At 43.4% G+C, this 21,412-nt stretch overlaps 2 protein-coding genes across 2 annotated transcripts in view; one reads left to right on the top strand and one right to left on the bottom strand.

The window, feature by feature from the left end:
• Positions 1-14,219, bottom strand: part of hip1 (huntingtin interacting protein 1) — a 53,781-nt gene extending 39,562 nt beyond the window's left edge. The window contains exon 1 of the mRNA XM_071925298.2: positions 14,034-14,219. Coding sequence (XP_071781399.2) covers positions 14,034-14,150 — 117 coding nt within the window. The 5' untranslated portion in view covers positions 14,151-14,219. The remainder of the gene's footprint in view (positions 1-14,033) is intronic.
• Positions 14,220-15,497: 1,278 nt separating this feature from the next.
• On the top strand, positions 15,498-21,263 carry bcl7bb (BAF chromatin remodeling complex subunit BCL7B b). The gene is made up of 8 exons (XM_071925516.2): positions 15,498-15,520; positions 15,652-15,733; positions 17,252-17,364; positions 17,853-17,928; positions 18,066-18,153; positions 18,745-18,903; positions 20,227-20,330; positions 20,542-21,263. The coding sequence occupies exons 3-8, from the start codon at positions 17,252-17,254 to the stop codon at positions 20,611-20,613; spliced, it is 612 nt and encodes a 203-aa protein (XP_071781617.2). The 5' UTR covers positions 15,498-15,520; positions 15,652-15,733; the 3' UTR covers positions 20,614-21,263.
• Positions 21,264-21,412: the final 149 nt, after the last annotated feature.

Here is a 21,412-nt window from a genome sequence, read left to right as displayed (position 1 = left end):
TCAATGTAACAATGTAACTAACAGATGATGGCAGGAGGCCAAATATTTTTTATAACCAGACAATCATTTGTCTTGTGAAGCGCTGTGGCCTGTTTTCAGACGTGGATTATGCTGTCTGCAGATTATTCATTATGAGAGCAATGATATTATGGTTGTGGAAAACATTTAAAAGCCTTGAAAAGTGCTGTTTTCAAATGTGGAGTGGAAAGACAGCTCAGCTTACATCAGGAGAGCAACTTTAGCTAAGTGGTGCCCCCATCTGGTTTCTCTGAGACTGTCAACCACAGTCTTGAGTCTTCACATCAGGCAGAACACTGTGTGTGTGTGTGTGTGTGTGTGTGTGTGTGATGCTCATGTAAACAAAAGCTGTACAGAGAAGCTCCGGAATAGTAAAGTAAGTTTGATGTTGATTTCTAACACAATGGGCACAATGAGCGTTTTTTTTTTTCTTCAGTTTTTGATGGTTAGATGGTACAAAGCTTGTCGTACTGAGTGAGAGCAGAACCTTCCCTATGATTGTATCTTTGAGGAACAAATATCCAGTGTCTGAACTTCAGCACCCAGCAACAACGGAGGCACAGAGATTTTAGTTTGGCAAATAGCTGTCTGACAGACTATGGGACACCTGATTAACTATGCATACTGTTGACCAATCAGAATATCCATTAAAACCTGGGTGTAGGTGACATCACTTACACCAGGAACTAGATTGGAATTCTACATCTGTTTGATTCTGTTGACACCCAGAGGGAGAGTTTCTCAAAGGGCGTTAGTGAAATTTCCACAATGCTGACAGTTATAATAATTTGGGTAACTTTACATTAAGAGCTCCTTTGTTAAATTACACCATGGAATTGATAAATGCATTTCTCATTGCACTGGACCATTAAAACCTGATGTGGCATACGATTGTGACAATTTCATGACAAAGTTACAGCAGCAATTTGGTACTTTCTGTGTAAACCAAACATTTCTAGAATCAAAGAGTTACTAGGAATCTTTCAGTCAGAAAAAGGGGAGAAATAGGGTTTGAGAGAACACGCTCTTATTTTTTAAATTTCAGTTTGCTTGTTAAACAATAATACTACTCTCATCATGTGGGTCCCACCAGAGACATACCCACAACCCACACTGGGGCCCAACCCTCTGTTTAAAAAAAAATATATATATAATGCTATACAATTACAGGACATCAGCTGAAGCATTGAGGCCAAGCCAGTGACAATAATCAATATGCTGCTCATTATACCAGTGGGGCTGCACATTATACCCCTCGGGCTGCTCAAAACAAACAGTCTGTCTCAAGACAATGGCTGCTTTTTTCCACAGTCTCTTCACTTCCTGGTACGGCGTGGGCCCTTCGCCGAGGGCAGCCCCGCCGAGTCGCAGCATTTCTCACATACAGCCGTCCCACTCCGTCTCCGCCTGGGCTTTCACTCACTCACTCATTCACTCTCTCACCCGTTCAAGCCTCTTCTTCTGTTTTTTAAAGTTTATCCACCTTCCCGGGCTAAAGCACATATACTTCCGACAATGTGAATTTGAGACTTCATCTAAATGTACAAAATATTTTAAGCATTTACTTAAAATGGACTGATGGATCCTTTCCAAAATAGACCCATTTTTCATAGACCAGTCAAACGAGTGCATGTTGGAGGAAATGTGGAGAGGAGTCTGCAAACCATACACATATATTTTGAAAGTGCCCCTTCTTGGTTAACTTTTGGAGGGAGATATTTGATTTACTTGATAAAATATTTGGTTTTCAACTACCCAGGGACCCATTGCTGGTCATCCTTGGGGCCATCCCAGATGCAGTGATGAGCAGGAAAAAGAAATACTTACTGCATGTACTTCTTGCAGCAGCCAAGAAAGCAATAACATTGAGCTGGCTTAAAAAAGACCCTCCAACCTATGACACATGGCAGTCAGTAGTTAAAGGAATTTACACAATGGAAAAAATAACTTTCATGCTGAGACTGCAAAATGCACAATTCACAGACCGATGGTCACCTTGGCTAGAAGTGATGGAGGAAGCATGGAGCTAGACATGCGTGGAAAACTTTTGCGTTTCATCAATTTATATTGCAAGTAGCTTTCTGGTGATGTGATGGGTAATTGCGGCTGCTGATGTCAGTATTATGGTTTTTATATTATTTTTGGTGTTCAAGTTCAAGTTCAAGTTTATTTATTTATATAGCCCTTTATCACAAGCATGTCTCAGAGGGCTTTACAGAGAGTGTGTCTAGCTAGGTCTAACTAAACACAATCAGTGGTAAACAAAATTTTGTAGGACAGCATGATGAAAAACACAAGGTAGGTAGGAGCAGATTTAGCGAGACAAACAATCTACCTATTCTATATAGCCTAACCTACCCGGCACCCCAGCCTTAGACCCTAAATGCACACAAGGAAAAACTCCCAGGAAAAAATTTGGAAGAAACCTTGGGTGGGCTGAGGCAGATAGGGATCCCCCCCCGGGACGGCTTAACGTGCAATAGGTGCCGGGCAAAACATTGACAGAGTCATGGGCAACAATGATGACAAGAGAAAACAGAGAGAGACAAAAGAAGGGGAGGAGCATGCGGCGGTGGGGGGGGGGCTGAGGCCAGCAGTAAAGGAGCGAGGGCAACAGCGTCCAGGAGGGAGCAGCGGAAAGGAAGGGCAAGGCAGCACTGACGACGAAGAGCCAGGGCAGCACCCGTCACTGCCAGGTAGAACACTGACCTGGAGTCAGAGAGGAAGCCGCGTACACACACACAACACACCCAGACACACACACACACGTAAAGAAGAAGGGGGGAAACAGCTGCAAACAGAACACACAGGGTCAGAGACACACGGGGGGCAGCAGCATCAGGGATGTGGAAGGGACCGAGGCCGGCGCTGACGACCACTGGACTGCACCGGAGTCTGAAGGGGGGAGAGAGTAAGGGGAGAAGCAGCAGCAGCAGAACACAAGACAGGCACGTTGGGTGGGAGCAGGACCAAGGCCGGCGCCAACGACCGGCGGGAGCGACACCTGTCCACTGGCAGGTGGAGCACTGGACCGGAGTCTGAGGAAGGGGAGAGAAGACAGCTGCACACAGAACACACGGAGTCAGAGCACATCGGGTGGGAGCGGCAGCAGGGATGGGACTATGGCATGCACTGGCGACCACTGCACTGCACCGGAGTCTGAGAAAGGGGGAGGAGACAGGTACACACAAAGACAGCGAACACACGGAGAGAGATCCAGGTGGGAGCAGCGTTAGGGATGGGACTAAGGCCAGCACCGAAGACCATCAGGGTCAGAGGAATCTGAGAAAGGGAGGAGAAAACCAGCCGCGCACACACACACACACACACACAGAGCTGTGCAGAAGCAGCACAAGACCCAGACGTATTTGGGCACAGACACGCTCATACAGACAGCAGATAGGAAGTGATTAGACACAGTGTAGCCAGAGGGCATCCCTATGCTTATGTTCCCAACGGCAAATTTCTATATAAATACTATCTAGGCTAGGGTAAGAGAGAAGACTGTGACGAGCCCAGGCCAGCGGTGCTAAGGTAGGTCGTAAGATTGCGAGAAAAGATAGGTTTTGAGTCTAGATTTGAAGATTTCGACAGAATTAGCTTCCCTGACTGTAAGAGGTAGCTGGTTCCAGAGATAGGGAGCTCGGTAGGAGAAAGCTCTACTGCCTGCTGATTTTTTCTTGATTCTAGGGACAATAAGGTAGCCAGCGTCCTGCGAACGGAGGGCACGAGATGGAATATAAGGGATGATGAGGTCGGATAGATATGATGGTGCAAGCCCATGTAACGATTTATAAGCTAACAGAAGCACCTTAAAGTCAGATCTGGCTTGAATTGGGAGCCAGTGAAGGGAGGTTAGGATAGGAGTGATGTGGTCAAATTTTCTAGTTCTGGTTAGTATTCTGGCAGCAGCATTTTGCACAAGTTGTAGTTTTTTAATACTACAGTTAGGTAGGCCAGAGAGTAAGACATTACAATAATCGAGTCTTGATGAAACAAAAGCGTGAATTAAGGTTTCAGCATCCGCCGTGTTTAGTAGGGAGCGAATTTTCGAGATATTACGTAGATGGAAAAATGCTATCTTAGTGATTTCCTTAATGTGAGCATCGAATGAGAGAGCTGAGTCGAACGTAACGCCAAGGTTTTTAACTGTGGGACTCTGGGTAATTAAGCAATCCCCAAAATTTAGAGTAAGGTCTGAAACAAGAGGTAGTTGGGTTTTTGGGCCAACAACTAGCATCTCAGTTTTGTTGGCGTTTAGTCGCAAGAAGTTTAGTGACATCCAATTGGTGACAGCGATTAGGCATAATTCTAGGTTTGAAAGTTGTAAGCGGTCGTCAGGTCTAATTGGTATGTAAATTTGAGTATCGTCCGCGTAACAGTGAAATTTAATACCATAACTGCGAAAGATTTCACCAAGAGGTAGCATGTAAATGGAGAAAAGCAAAGGTCCGAGCACGGAGCCCTGCGGTACGCCAAAGTTAACTTTAGAATAATCAGATATAGTATTTTTATGTGAGACACAATGTGTTCTGTCAGATAGGTAGGAATTTAGCCAGGAAAGCGCAGAGTCGCGGATGCCAACGTCGCTCGCTAGGCGGTTTAAGAGAATATTATGATCGACTGTATCAAATGCCGCACTCAAATCAAGTAAGATAAGAACAGAAGAAGAATCGGAATCTGAGGCGAGGAGTAGGTCGTTTACCACTTTTGTGAGAGCAGTCTCAGTGCTATGTAGAGACCTAAAACCAGATTGAAAGGGTTCGAAGAGACTATTACACGAGAGGTAGTCAGTTAGTTGGGTAGAAACTATTCTTTCCAAGACTTTAGAGAGGAAGGGGAGATTGGAGATTGGTCTAAAGTTATTAAGATCATCCGGATCAAGGTTGGATTTTTTGAGCAGAGGTTTAATTATGGCTGATTTGAAGGACGAGGGCACAATGCCAGAGGAGAGAGAGGTGTTAATGATATTGAGTAGGGAGGGGCCTAATATTGGGAGAAGTTCCTTAACCAATTTAGCAGGAAGAGGGTCAGATAAGCTGGTTGTGGATTTAGAGGAAAGTACTAATTTAGAGAAGATGTCTAAGGAGACAGTCTCAAATTGCGAGAGTACGGCGGTGGTCTCTAATGGAGCTAATGCACGATTAGGAGAGGGATCAACGCCCTCGGTGGGTAAAGAATTGCTAATTTCATCTCTAATAGAGTCAATTTTGTGATTGAAGAAATTAAGAAAGTCATTCGCGGTAAATTGAGAGCTCGCTACAGGGGAGGGTTTACGAGTAAGTTTTGCTACCGTGTCAAATAGAAACTTCGGGTTATTTTTATTAGTGTTAATAAGATCTGAGTAGTAGGAGGCCCTAGCGGCGGAGAGCGTACGCTTGTAAGTCAATAGGCTATCGCTCCAAGCTAGTCGAAAGACCTCGAGTTTGGATAACCGCCATTTGCGTTCTAGCTTTCTACACGCCTGTTTTTGTGCACGAGTTTCATCAGTGAACCAGGGCGACGGTTTCTTTAGACGGCGGGTTTTTATGAGTAGGGGCGCAACAGAGTCAAGCGAGTCAGTTAGAATAGAGTTGAAGTTATCCGTGAACTCGTCGAGGGAACCAATTCGTTCAGAGAGAGAGGCAAGAGTTTTAGGTAGGAGATCAGCAAGTTTTGTAGTTGTCGAAGTATCAATACGGCGGATGCTGTAGGTATCAACTGGATTGGAATGCCGACAGGGCAGAGCAATTTGAAATTTAATGAGATAATGATCTGATAATGCCGGTGGATACGGCAAAACTTCTAAGTCTGACACGTTAATACCACGAGCGAGGACCAGATCAAGAGTGTTGCCGCTAGAGTGGGTCTGTTCGTGAACCAACTGAGTAAAGCCAAAAGTGTCAATTAGGGACGAAAAAGCTTTGCTAAGTGGATTAGTTTCACAATTTAGATGAATATTGAAATCACCGATAATTAGGATGTTATCCGTACGAATTACAAGGTCAGAGAGGAAATTGGAAAATTCTTCTAAAAAAGATGAATAGGGCCCAGGAGGGCGATAAAGGATGATTAGGTAGAAAGGCAGGATACCAGAGTGGTTGAGGCCCATGCTAACTGGAATGGACGGGCGCATAGTGAGCATCTCACAAGATGAGAGTTTGTTACTTAGATCTGGAGAAAGGTTCAGACTCGAATTTAAGATTAGGCCAACGCCCCCACCTTTCTTAGATGTCCGAGCGACATGCGAGTTGGTGAAGTTAGAGGGGGAAGCTTCAATTAATGGAAGAGCATCATTTGGCTTTAGCCAGGTTTCACATAATCCCATTATGTCCATACTATGTTCTTTAATTAAGTCATTGACCAGCAGGGCTTTGTTAGCGAGTGATCTGATATTGATGAATCCGAGACATATGCGCTTTGTGTTGCTAGTAGGTTCGGGACGCTCAGCAATGCGAATAGGTTTAATCTCAATTACGTTACTATTTTTTGTTCCATGCGGCGGCCGAGGACGACGGTAGGAGAGACGAGGAAGGGATACAGTGCTGATTTGCGAGTACGCAATAGAGTTCGTTGTAGCGTCAATGCTGCAGCCAGAAGGGTTGATATGAATAAGGTTATGCTGAGAATGTTTGGCTCGGCGATGGCAAAAGGTGGCATGGCGAGGGCGGGACACAGTCAAGATTGGATACACTAAGCTACCTGAGCTATCAGACTCCAAACCCGCACTAGGTGAAATCCTAGCAGGCTGTCTAACAACCTGCGACCCAACATGCTTTAGGGGAGTGTGTCATGCCTGCCTCAAGCACCTGTCCATGTTCCTAGACAAAATGTGGGCACCCAACCCAGTAGGGTGTATGCCATCAGTCTTAAGCATGCCAGGTTTACCCCAGAAGGAGGGCCAGTTATCTAAAAACATAAAACCCTGTTGCTCACAGTACTTGGCCAGCCAGCGGTTAAGGGCGACTAATCTGCTGTAGATATCATCATTAAGCGTAACGGGGAGGGGACCAGAGACAATTAAGCGATGCCGACTCATCTTGCTGGCGAGGTCACATGTCCTAATTATGCTGTGTTTAGTGACCTCCGACTGCTTCATCCTAGTGTTGTTGGTGCCGACATGTACTACGATGTTATCATGAGTAGCCTGGTTAGCCTGGTTGTTGTGTGCCTTATCCACATGTCTATGCCTGTTTGTCAGCACCCTAAGAGTAGCCTCTATGTCGGGAACTCTGGCCCCTGGTAGACAGACTATTTCGGCTGGCGCTTCTAGCCTAATGTTACGGGTTATGGAGTCACCTATAACTAGGATGCGTGGTTTAGAGCGGGGCCGAGGAGCCGGGGCGGCAGGCCGGCCACAGGGACTACCAAGCGGAGCAAAACGATTCTCAACCGGGGGCAGCGGTTGAAAATCGGGCCGTACAACAGACGGCTGGCTCATGCGGGCGCTCCGACGCCTCGGGACCGGGATAAACTCATCACCCGTTGCCGAAGGGGCTACGCTATCTGGGGAGTCCTGGCTAACGCTAACACTAGCAGGGCTGCTAGCCAGCCCGGACCGTAAACTATCTGGAGTGCCCGTCGTATCTAACGTGACTAACCTATCATCCTCAAGCTGACGGACACGACTCTCTAATAGAGTGAGCTTATCTAAAAGTAAGGAACAGACAGAACAGGAAGCCATACTTACCAACGTTGATGAGGGTAGCAGAGGAGATTAAATAAAGGCTTAGCTGAGGCTAGGAGCTTAGGCTATGCTAGCGGCTACCAGAAGCTATTACACTAGTCAAGCTAGGATACAAAGCTAGGCTAAGTAACGTTATGTAAAAGGCTAGAGGGTGCTGGGCTGTGCTAACGGCTACCAGACACTATAGTATAGGGCTAGACTGAATAGCTTTAGGCAAAAGGCTATCTAGCACAGGGTGCTAGCTTGCTGCGGGTAACTAAGTAAGCAGGAATTACTAACTAGCAGGAAACAAGCCCACAAGACAGGGCTAATAGCGAAAACTGCTAACTAGCTGCGGCTAGGTAAACAAGCAAGGCTAACAGATGATACAAAATTGTTACAGATAAACCAACAGAAATCGAGAGGGGAGATGCAGTTCACAGGTTGAAAGGGAGGAATTAAGGTTAGGATGTTAGAGGGAAAAAACGAATAATAAGAAAGAAACGAATAAAACTCCGGGACGACGTCGGGAAGATGCTAGCAGCGTGCTAACAGCGTGGCAGCGTGGCAGCGGAACCGGTGTATGTTACTTATTTTTTGTTTGTTGTGCCCGTTTGTTTTGTTGTTCTCTTTATTTTTTATTTTTTCATTGGGTAACTAATGGTTTTATAAACACACTGTTTCTGGATGGTACTGTCCCATAGATAGAAGTGATGAGTCGATGAGGGGGCGGAGGGTAGGGGATGAGGGTAGAGATGAAGATGTGCATGTGTAGGGGTGTGTGTTTGAATAAGTGTGTGGATGAAAGTAGAGGTGAAGGTGGCATGCAGACTGGTTGGTCGAGAGAATGAATGATGACAGAGTTGAGCATAAATAGTTGATGGGGTTGGGGAAATTACGGAAAATGGGGGGGAAAAAAAGTAAAGGAAATCTACACAGATTACAAGTTTTGGGTTTTTATTTAGTAGAATTTAAAAGGAAAATGTTGTAACAACTGGAATGTGTGTTTGTTTAACTGCCCAATGAACATAAAGTTGAAAAAAAAAAGAAATAGACTGATGGATCCCGATGAATGATGTTCGCTCTAATCCCATACACAGATTATGCAAAAGGGAGTGTAATTCAATACAGACAGGTCAGGTGTTCCTAATGTTTTGTGCTCTCAGTATCTGTTGCATGTCATCCCTTCTCCATCTCCATCAACTGGTCAAAATGAAGTAAAGCAGAAATGACATGAAATATCTTCCTTCCTCAAGTATTACATATTCATATGGTGAAGGAAAGGAAGTAAAAAGTGATCAAACAGCACAGCATGACTCATGTAGTTGAAGTAACGATCCCTCTAAATGTCCATTTACTTAGAGGTGGAGACAAAGTAAACTAATCAGACAGGAGGAAGCTGTTTGTTTAACTACTCAGAAATCATAAACTTCTTCTTCACATAGTGGTGACATCACACCAAAGCCTCTAGTCCCAATTTGTGATATATTTTTTCACTTGATTTGTAAGTTTAGGACTTGATATGCTGAATCAATTTCAGGCCTTCAAGGCCTAAGAAATCTATTCTAAAACAAAAAAGGGAATGACAAATGAATGTAAATAAAGCTGTTTCCTAATTGCTAAAACACAGAGTTATCAGAGATATGTGAGATATGAGATATATGAGGATTTCAGTGGGCACCCCTGATATCATAAGGTATTATCTTTTTCTAAAGGTACCTGCTCATAAAGGTAGCTGTAGTAGATGTATCAGGTAGCTGTAGATGATCCACTTAAATGTCCCCTGATTCACTTCCATTTAGTGGTGAAGCCAGAACATGGTTTATGTAGAGCAAACAGGCTAAACCATGAGCACAGGGGTTAAAGTCCCCTCACCCAGATGCCTCTTACCCAGACTCAGTGACACTGTACACCCTGGGGCGATCAACGCTGATATGAGGCTATAACATGTACTGTAGCTCACTTGAATGATCAAATGTATGTCACAATTACATATTTAAGTAAATTAGATGTCCCATGCAGTCAGAATCCCAAGAAGGGTTTGATCCACCATCTTGTATTCTGTTCAAAGTTTGGGGTTTGTGGCTGGTAAATATTTTGGATGTTAGCAGTGGGTGTTGGTGTCCAGTCCCCTTATCAACAGGGGTGAAAAGACCAAAACGTGACTAGTGATGTCTTATTCAAAAAGGAAATGCTCCAATCAGACCAAAACCAACCATCTCCATAATGATTCCTTATCAAAATTAAACCTAACGATTCTAGGTTGCTACAGCAGGTTCACAGAGTCTGTTCAGGCTCAGACTGCTAGTTGACCACAAAGGTACAGAAGGTGAAATGCTGCAACCACCCACAACAACCCATGTGAGTGGACATGGTCAGTATAACGTATGTATAATGCATTTTGTGACACAGCTAAGCACTGCACTTCATTTCAATTAGTTTTTAGGCTAAAATGTGATCTCTACGGGCCACTCGTGCTGCAGCAGGCTAAGCTGCACACCATACACTTACACCAATACTGCGAGTTTCAGTCTGACTCTTGACCTCTGCTGCATGTGAAACAACACGAAACCCTCTGCCTCCGTCTGTCTGTCTTTCTGCCCAACGGTGCTGTAAAAATGCAAAAACAATCTTCAAATCAAAGCTATTGTTAATGCCACTAGGAACTCAGCTGTGCACTTTGTTCCACTCACTGACCTGTCACTCATGTCCAGCACTATTATTCTACGGCCAGTCAGTGCAATGAGGCCACAAACCACCGCCTGCTGTTTCTGCTGCCTCAGTGCTTTTAATGGCTTCGCTTTCATGCTTGCTTGCATGTGTGTGTGTGTGTGTGTGTGTCCTGCATGAACACGGATATCCCACTATAACTTTCCTGCACTTAGAACTGCAAGTTGCAAAAGGTGAGGAAGACTCAAGACAATGAGCGATGGGAGGGGAGAGCAAGAAAGAGAGCGACAGAGAGAGAGAGGGACACAGGGAGAGAGAGAGAGAGAGAGAGAGGCAGACAGAGAGTGAGAGAGAGAGAGAGAGAGAGAGAGAGAGAGAAAGAAAGAGAGAGAGAGAGAGATTAAAAGTGCTTGTCTAGGTCCGCCCTGCTGTGTCCTGCTTGTGCCCGAGGGCCGCGGCCCCGCTCCTCCCCTAAATTCCACAGCTGCCAGGGCACTACAGCACTAAAGAGGGCACGGGGCAGGGGGGGGGGCATCGATTAGTACAGGTCCACATATACACAGACACGCCAAGATCCACACACACACAAATACAGATACAAACACAAGCGTGCACACACACACACGCACCGGAGTAACCTTGCTGTACACAAATAAAAGAGAAAAGAGGAAGCTGGCAGGCAGTCTAATTTTAAGGCCTTAATTATGTAAAGATACAATGTGGTGTCATTCTGAGGCCCACACTGGATGTCCCAGCGGAGGAACTGGTGCCCCAGAACTCTTCCACAAGCTCTCATTATGGTTCATACAGGCCCAGAGATTACTACCTACACAGGCCTTCATTTACAAAACCACTTCTGGCCTGTGAGAAACTCTGGGACTGCAATCTAGGAAAGTGTAGGCAACTCTGACATTTTGGAGCCTGAAGATAAAGCATGGGTTTATTTAATAGGTGCTGTTTTTAAGTGCAAATGTGTCGGTTGAATTTCCGTAGTGCTGTTGGAAATGCGACAGAACATGCGACCAAAACACGCCATGCCTCCCGGGACAAACACGCCAAACATTAAATCCCCTGAACTCTAAATTAAAGAGGCAGCTGCTATTATGAGGCAAAACATGTCATTAAAAGCAAGCGCTGTGTGCTATCTGGCTGCCCGGCTCCATTCTTTTTATAACCCAGTGTGGACAATATGACAGAGAGGATTTTGAACACGCCCTAGTTGTTTACCCAACTCCACTGAGATAGGCCGTCCTCAGAATCAACAGTTTACACACCTAGCTACTGGTTCCAAGTCAGAGCAACAGACTGTTAGTGCTGTCTACAGTGTATCCTGCTCATATGCATGTAAAAGTAGAATACTGACTGCAGATATGTTGAATGATATGTTTGGTTTACAGTTCAAACTGTCTTGCACCAGGTTTGTCCTTGTAACTCTTGTATCAGTATGTACTGTTCAAACTCTAACTTGTCAAAGTCTCTGCAACAATGTCACGCAGACAAATTCCTTTATATTTATCACATATGATTCTAGCTCAGATTCCAATTCTGTGTGAAAAACACACACACACACGCACACACACAAAGCGACAAACTCCAGATTTGGACAACTTTACCTATCACATGACTAGGGCAGAAAATTGTATTTAACATGGACCCATCAATGTAAACAAGAAAGCTTTCAATGAGTGTAGTTTCTGGCTGAACACGCTGGAGCTGACTGGAAATCTAAAAGCCCATGAAGAGAGACAGACAGACTGTTGGCTCTCTATAGAGGAGGTGAAAGCCAGCCACCCAGCAGATTTAGGCAGCTTTAGAGCACAACAGATCAGATGAGATTATCTCTCGCTGATCCCTGTAAAGCAGAGAGCAGATTCATTGATTCCTGCACCGCCTGCGACAGCTTTGGGACCCCAGTCAAAAATCAACCACAATAAAAAAAAAACAGCGAGGCTAACAGGGTCACAAATCCTATTCAGTAATAAAAAAAACTGAAAACTCAATGACAAACGCAGGGGGAAACACACTAATCCAGTCATACTGAATAGAAGCTGGCATCATGGTGGCAGTAAGCTAGTATCAAGAACAAAACAACTGACTGTCATGCTGCGGTTAGGACCAAGTCATGTTGGAACATTGACATCTAAACTAATAGCAGTTACACTTGGACTTGTTTTATCTTGCTTGAATACTTAGTACTTCCTCCCTTCATTATGGTGTCAAGCTAGCTGCTTTGCTTGGATTATCAAAATACAAAGTTTATTCACTTCAATAAAGTGAAGTGGAATCACGGACGGCTTTAAGAAGGCAGATGTATGAAACTGTTAAGAGCAGGGCCAAACTCCTACTCCAACCAAAGTCATTTCCTTTAGTTTCAATAGCCACTGCACATGATTTCCTAACTGCATGCAGTAACATGGCATGAGAAGAAACTATGTGCATGTATTCTGTTGTTTGTGCTGCTGAAGACCATGCTGCCTCGACAGACTTCCAGAGAATGGGATCTCAGGAGAGCCTGACAGTGACCTAGTGACCAGGCTTGGCTCGGGACACATAAAGCCACGCATGCGTCCCATTCCCCGCCTCTAATCCATGCTGCTACTGTCCCGGCTGGGGAGGGGGGCTGGGGAATGGAGGTGGGGGGGCGACCATCCAGACAGAGCGAATACCTGTTCTGCACATTTAGGGCCATGCAGACTTGTAGACTGCATCGACCAATTTGGCAGCAGCTGTTAATAGGAGAAGCAAGTTGCAGCCTCTCGCTCGCTCCCTGGCTGAAAAAGCTTCCAGCACTAGCAAGGCAATTTGCTTTGCCTTGATTCATCTGACCTACTTTCCCCCCCTCCTCGCCCCTCTGCCTGGTCTGGAGAGGAGAGGAGAGGGGAGGGGAGACCACCGGGCAGGAAGCAGCAGTCTACATACTACATACAGCAGTTCCCCTGACTTTCTCCCTTTAAGCTATAAGGCATTCATTATTCATCAGCACCTAAACATTAAAGGGGCCAAACAGAGGAAACATCCCGGCCCATCTCTCCCCTGCCTGTTAAACTAATGCAGGTCTCCTCTTTGCAAGCACTTCCCAAATCCCATCCCACCGTCACTCAGGCCATTGACCATGTTGCAGTGACTGCAGGCCCACAGCTGGCACTAACAGGCTTTCTACAGCAGATCATACATGGTGCTGCCTCACTCTTCTCTGGCTTATACAGCAGATAGGCTAAACAGCACAGTTATCTGAATTCAAAAGGCCACTGACCTACATTTCAACAGCTCTTTTGTTGTACACAGGACTCACTGCTATCTCTGTTGATCACAAATACACATCAGTCCAAGTAAAACTGAACAACAGGCGTTTAGATGCATTCCATGATCTGGATAAATGATGCATGTGGTTTAATTGAAAACTGAACACAGAAGGATTAAATGTCTCTCAATGTACATTATAAAAAATATAAGAAAAACGTTATTTCTATGTGTCATGCGTTTAGACGTCTGTGTAGCGGCTCCTATCTTCACTTGGGACGCAGTCTAACAACACACAGGATTTCATTTGGGAGCTGACAGTAAACATCCTGACATATTTCCTTCCACCTCCTCGCGGGTCGCATCCGGGGGCGCAGACCTTTGCCATTTCCATCCCCCCTTTTAGGAAAATGTTTTTACTTTCATGTAACGTTTTAATGTAGAGTCCAAACTTGCATACCTGGCCTCTCTCAAAGTTTTCCTTCTCCAGCTCCAAACTATTGGCCCCTCCGGTCCGTCGGATCACTTTGGGAATAGCGTTGGGGACTTGCTGCATGGAGCTCTTCACTCGGTCCATTGTTGTCCGTGACAAATTAGCACAGCAGCGGAAAAAAAAACCTTTCTGCCGATAAATATGCTGTAAAAAATAAAATCCTACATGAAGTATGGCGGGCAACAGTCCATGCTGCACTACACTCGTCAAGCCGTTCACTGGATCATTTGGCCTTTCTGTCCAACACCCCAGTCAATGTCAGCAGCATGAACACAACACCAGCGTCAAGCGCGTAAGGATAGAAAATAAAACTTCCGGTCTCAAATTTCAAAATAAAAGCCTTATTGGCGAATGCTTTGAAACGTTAAGTAGGTGAACAAATATATTTTGAGGTCTGTAGTAAATTAAAGTACAGTTGTTTTCTTCCAATAATACTTTTTTTCACAGCATATATTAATAGTATTTATAGCCTTATATGCCTTTACAAGATGCCATATGGTTGCCAAAAATACTCAATCACAAAATGACAACTTAAAGGGATGTCTAGTCTACTACCTACTACCTACTACCAAGTCAGCCAAAATGAGCCAACACTGATGTGCTTTTCTTGCCGTATATGTTGGGCTGTCAAAAAAAATGGAAAGACTCAAAGAGAAGAGCGATACCAGACGACTTGGAAAGTTTACTATCTTGTGATAGTCCATATTAACCCCTAGCTGTGGCACATTTCTATCTAAAGCCTATAAAACGGGAGCAGTAGGCAGACCAACACAACAATGACTTTGTCATGTAGCAGATTTGTTAAATCATCAGTACAAAGCGTACCCGTTCTCAGGGAGTCCTGCACATCCAGGCAATAATCCAGGAATTTGACACCTCCAGGAAAAATATTGTCCCATAAATGTTCCCACAAGGACACACTGCCATTCTGTGATCGCCCTGGCAGAGGTTTGCTCATTGCCTAGCAGCTAAATTGAAACAAACTACTAAAGCCCCATAAGCCAGTCCCATCTTCTCTGTAGCATATAATTCTGCATCAACTTGTTACAGTTGTTACAGCTACTTGTTACAGTATATTGTAAGATAAAATATGTTAAAATCAGTCCCTTGTTTGTAATGTAGCTCACACTGAAGAGTATGTACACATTTTTCATGTCTTTACCATCAGCAGACTCGTCTACAGAGCAATGATCTTTTTTGGAAGTGTTCATAGTGTTCTTATGCCCCCCCCCCCCCCAACAATATTGGACAGTATTGCCCCTCGCTTTTACAGTGGTAAATCGGTAACTTTTATTTTGAAAGGTAAACGTGCGTCAGTGACAAAACCAGAAGTGATGTTGCAGCTGATTGCGGGCAGCTTCACGGAGCTCCCAGCGTCTATCCATCCTCTCATGATTTACACTCCTCCATGTTATTCAGCGGTGTTGCCCCAAACACTCATCTGTGGTAAACCTGTACGCACTCTGGTCACTTATAGGAGCGTCCACACGCTTTCCATGTCTGCTGAGTGTGTGAGCCGAGGTGAGCCCGCCGCTCCGCTGCATGTTGACGAACAGCGCTGATTTCTGGATATTTGTCCAGCCAGGCACGGCAACTGTCCAGACTCCTCCCACTGCTGTCAGCCACTGGCTGGGCTGCAGCGGGGCCCGCCCACAACTACAGATACAGTATGTGTTTTGATATAACTGTTTTGATATAACTGTCTTTAATTTTACAAGGGTTTTAGCTTTATGTTAACTGCAGACAGATGTGTGTTGAATGAAAGACACCTGGGCCTGTGTGAGTCTCCAAGTAGAAATGTATCTCAAATCACTGCCCAGGTGTTAAAATGTTAATTTAATTTAATTTAATTTATTTTTATGAGCACCTCTAGTCTGAGATGCATGATGAATGCTGCCACAAAGCCAGTGAGAAGCTCTGACTGTGGTTAATGGAGCCTCAAAAGTCTGAATAAATTGCGTTTTCCTATATGGTCTTACATGTAACTTCACATTTTACCATGACCTCAATGAGAAGAAGAAGTGAGCCCATAAAAAGATATAGACCAGTATTTATTAAGCACTATACTGTCAGTAGAGAGTGTTACTAAGCACTGTCAGTACTGTCTGATCAGTACTATATCAAGTATTGATCACTAACAGGTACAGAGGCACTATATTGAACCAGACCTAAGCTCTGATCTCCCTGGAGGGCGGGCAGGTGAAAAGTTGGAGAGTTTCCCTTCACATTATTTTAAACCCATATCATATTGTAAGGGAAATAGCAAACACACTGCTCCAGACTCTGTACACCTTTGGTTTCAGTCTCAGGGCCAAAGCAGCTTATTTGGTCTGTATGGCTCAAGGCTTCCCTCAGCTGGTCAAACATGGAAACCAGAAATCAATTTCTTCCACACAGACCATCTCCTTTTCTCATGATATCTTTTGTCTAAATACATAACAAATATATGCATGACAAATTGGAGCTTTATAAACTGACCAAAAGTCAACATTTGCTATTATCAGAGGAAAGGAGCATGACTGTGATTGGACACTTCTGGTCCACGGAACAAAAAATAAATGAGTGCAGGCTCCTCGAGAGTGGGGATGGAAGACTGAAAGTGAGTCCTAATGAATGAATGTAAACTGCATTAGTTGCAGGACAAGAGGCCGAACAGCCTCTATTAGGCCCTCAGTACCTGTGCATGTGCATTAGGGGAAGGTAGTTTGGTTTGAAAATCTCTGCAATAACATATTGGTGTGATCGAGAAACAAACAAAACAAAAAACAAAAACAAAAACAAAAACAAAAACAAAAACAAAACAACCCCCCCCCAAAAAAAATAAATTATAATAGATCTAAATATGGCAGCTGACCTACAACAAAGCTATAGATTTTATAACTCATAGCTCACTCTTCCATTACACACACACACACACACACACACACACACACACACACACACACACACACAGTATATAGGCCCCCACATGTCTGTGTGTCGGTATGAAGGTCTCTAGTTTTACAGTGTTGAAGTTGCCCCTCCTCCTGCACCATCACAGTACAGTACTAATAGATACACATCTGCTTAAGATTGGTGAGAAGGAAGAAGACAAAAAAAAAAGTGTGAGACGAGAAAACCTCGCGAGACTAGCACTGTAACGGAGGAGCAGGGCTTGGTTTTGAAGTTTTCAGATGCATCTGTAGATGAATCATAACAGCATCAAGATGTCTGGACGATCCGGCCGCGCTGAGACCCGAAGTCGAGCTAAAGATGACATCAAAAAGGTCCTGGCAGCTATCGAGAAAGTGCGCAAGTGGTACGTGACGCTGACGGGGGGGAAATATGGAGGGAAATATGTTTGTTACACTGTAGCCTAACATCTGCAGCGACGCTCAACAAACTTCAGTCGGAAAAGTTAGATGATTGACTGACGTATAAACCAATCGATGACCCCGGTTGAAAGAAGAGGCGGGGCTAACGGCTTTTTTTTCCGCCACGAGCTGTCAATATGGCTACAGCCTCACATGCTGCGCGCGACAATTTAGGCTACTTAACGACTGTCCTGCTCTCACATACTCACCAAGCAGCTTTGAACCGTTTCTCCAGTGTTATAACAGACTCATTAACGTGCCTGGTGGCTGTGGTCGACTACATCTACATACAATTGAGCATTACAGGATATGTATCTCTGTTCTGGCATGAGACCTGAGTGTGTAGTAATGTCATTTTATAGAAAGCAGATGGTTTGGTCTTAAACTTGAAGCGAGCTCCTTTCCATATTCTTCAAACCACTGTCATTCCCAGGGAGAAGAAATGGGTGACAGTGGGAGACACGTCCCTGCGCATATTCAAGTGGGTGCCAGTGACAGAAACCAAGCAGGTGGGCCTATGTAATATATATAATCTAAACATTGTTGCTATTTACCACATTACTGTTGCTATTTATTACATTATTTTCTGCTTCTCTACAGCTGATAAGCCAGTATTCTAGTCTAAGAATCTACTTCCTGTTGTCAGATATATCGCAGCAAATCTACAGGTGGAGAGGGCAGAGGGCTGAAAGACGTGGTCTTAGAAAACACCAGCTCTCTACTGGATTTCACTGGTGAGTGCTGTGTTTTTATTATGTTATGTAGGCAAGTCTCTGAAAATATCAAGACTATCAGAAATGCAAGTGGCTGATCAGAATATGAAGACTCTCATTCCAAAATGAGAGAGATATTACCTGAAGTTTACCATTCAATATCATTAAAATATGGAGGATCCAGCCAGTAAAAATGTGACAATTTTCTCAACAAAGGACGCAATTTACCTAGTATCCTTTAAAAAGTACCACAATCTGCTTTACACTTTTACTCATTTTGCAAGAGTAGGTGTCCCTTTTTTTAAATGGTGGATATCTCATTTCAGAGTGAAACTCTTCATATCTGAACCATTACATGCATGATGATGTGTATAAGGCAAAAAGAGAGCCATTGATACAGAGATTGTCCAGTTTTTACAAAGGGTGTCATGCTGCTGGACCCTCTCTAGAACTAGCAAGTGCTGAATACAATGTAATAATGTAACTGTGATGAGATTCAAGCAACGACTGAACTACATGACTGAAACCCTGGTCACACGATGACATGTGGGAGAAGTTTGAGCTGTCACTTGTTATTATTCTGTGTGAGTCCCGTGTTCTTCTGCTCTTCAGATGAAAACAGCAACCAGAGCTTTCTGTCAGATGTTTACCAGCCTAAGATGGACAACAGCAGCAGCACCTCCAGCTCACAGCAGGTCAGCCCCCCACACGCCTCCAGCCTCCGCACAGAAGACTCTCAGCCTCCGATGTTGGGCCAGGAGAGTGTGGATGGTATGTGGGTCTCTCCGGCATCTTTTCACTCAATGTCACATGGTATTCCTATGATTTTAAATAAAGCTAATTTGATGTTAATAAATGTAAAGGTATCTCCAGCAAAGTTAAAAACCAGTGAACCAGGTCTCTAATCGTCCCAAATAGATAAAACCTGGAGCTTCTCCACTGATGATGACTTAGAGATATTTTAGTGATAACAGTCATAAACAACAGCAACAAACAAACATGTACATATCTATATCAAGTCACCCAGTTGTGCACTGCACTGTCACTCTGTGTCTTCACTGTTGATGGAGGAGCTGCAGGATTTGTCTCTTAATCAAATCATTAAGTGTGTGTGGGCTGTGTGGTTTCTAGCTTGGGGGCAGACTTGTTCATGTTCACAAATCAAGACTGAACTGTTGGTTAGCAGGCTATTTATTCATATGATTTTTTTTTTTTTAAATCTATTTTAGCACATATCAGATATGTACCTGATCTCATAATGGCATTTTAGAGACAGATATATTGCATGTCTAAATAGCCCTGTCCTATGCCTTGACTCTATACATCAATACAACTTGCTGTGATATTTCTTTGCAAAGTAGAATAGAATAGAATAATTTTAATCTGTAGTAGCCATGCACAACTCAATTAGAATTTACAGATTTACATATTCCTCCTAGATATACATTGCCCGTCAAAAAATTGGGGACACCTTGCCTTTTCTAAATTTTCAAACTACTATTTGATTTTCTCATTTTTCAATGAAGAAGGAATAAAAATGCCTACAATGCTTTTGTTAACATAAAATAGCTATTTACTAATACTTTGGATATATTTCATCAACACTCAGCTTCATGTCCATCAAAGTTTCTCTTTGGTTTGAAGAGAAGGTTTTGCCGACCAACCAGCAGTGCAACCCTCTGGGACGTCCTGCAGAGGCAGAGCGTCTGAGGAACGCCTGGAAAAACTGACTGTTCACATGAAGGAAGCATGTGCAGCAGCTACAGCTGCTAAGGAGGTTTTTTGATGAATGTGTAGTTTAGTTTTAGTATAGTTTAGTACAGTTTAGTGTTATCACAAATATTCGCATGTATGATTTTTTTTTCTCAAACTAAATCTAGTTAGTCTTTAATGGGGTTAAGTTATTGTAAACCAACAAAGAAAACATGCTTATTTATCAAGCATTTTCAACAGGTGTCCCCAAAATTTTGACAGGCAGTGTATATACCACATTTAATAGTACAAGTATGTTTTTCATTGAATAAATATGCCATAAAATCAATATAACAGCATGATGATCTCAGATTGTAACTCCATGTCTCATGGTGAACGCAGAGCCACTTCATCCTGGACAGGAAGGGGCAGATGAACCTCCTACTCTGATCAAGGAGGACCTTCTTTCATCGGGCAGTGGCAGGCGGAGCGCCCCAAGCACACAGGTTCACCTTCTGAGCATGCTCCATGGATGTGAATTAAGGGAAGACCAAACCCTCATCCCCAATTAAATTGGCATTGGACTAAATAATCAAAGCTTTGCTTAATTCATATCCAGCCCTATTTCTTGAAGAAAAATTGGTAAAAACTGTATTTGTTTGTAACCATGTGTTTATTTACGTAACCCATTTCAATATGTTCAACTTCATTCAACAGGAGGAACTGGATGGATCAGGAGCACCTCCGTTAAAGAAGATCTGCACAGGGGAAAACGCTGTTCTGAGATAGCTTATTTATAATCAGCTTTTATCAAAATGCATACAATACCTGTCCTCAGTTGTTGTCAGATTAGCTAAGCTTTCAGAATCATTCCAACGTTCTTTTGATGTATTTACGCAAATATTACACATTAAGTTACAACAAACAACAAAAAAAGGCATTCACTGCAAATCTTTGTACACTAGTACTTAAGGTCTTTAAACCAAGTGTTTTGCTGTTTTTTTATGTGATTACCAAATTTACTGGAAAGGATTTTCCAAATTTTCTGGGGCTAGTCCATTTTTAATAGTTACTGTAGGCAATTTGTATTTCCATTCACATGCTGCAAATGTTGTAGAAGTTTTATGGTAATTAATTGTCTCTGATTTTATTTCAACCCTAACTCTTTATACAATTGAATGTTTATTTTGCATGTTTGCATATCCTATTGTATTATTTTTGAGTTTCATAGGACATTTTGAAAATGTGTTAGCTTTAAGCAGATTAATGTTTAGATGTGCCAAGACATATTAAGACAGCGCTCTTTTTGGACTGACCTTCAGTACAACTATTGGCTCATAGCAGTCAAGGATAAAATACATTTTGTTTTATATTTATAATGTAATTTGCTCATGTTTATAAGACTTTTTTTGTAAACCACAATAAATGTTTCTTTCCATTTCAGTTCATTAATGTCACAGGCCTTGGAATTTGTCCAGTTATGTCTTGTGGCACGCCAATGCCATCTTTATTATGAACGTAGGCCCATAGGCTGTGCTATTGTCTATCCAATCATGTTCAAAATGGTTCCCTCATGACTGGTTTAGAA

Source organism: Centroberyx gerrardi, chromosome 6 (genome assembly GCF_048128805.1).
Source record: "Centroberyx gerrardi isolate f3 chromosome 6, fCenGer3.hap1.cur.20231027, whole genome shotgun sequence".
In the NCBI taxonomy this organism is placed as follows: domain Eukaryota; kingdom Metazoa; phylum Chordata; class Actinopteri; order Beryciformes; family Berycidae; genus Centroberyx; species Centroberyx gerrardi.
The sequence above is the reverse complement of the archived record's forward strand: the minus strand, read 5'-3'. Positions and strand labels throughout refer to the sequence as shown.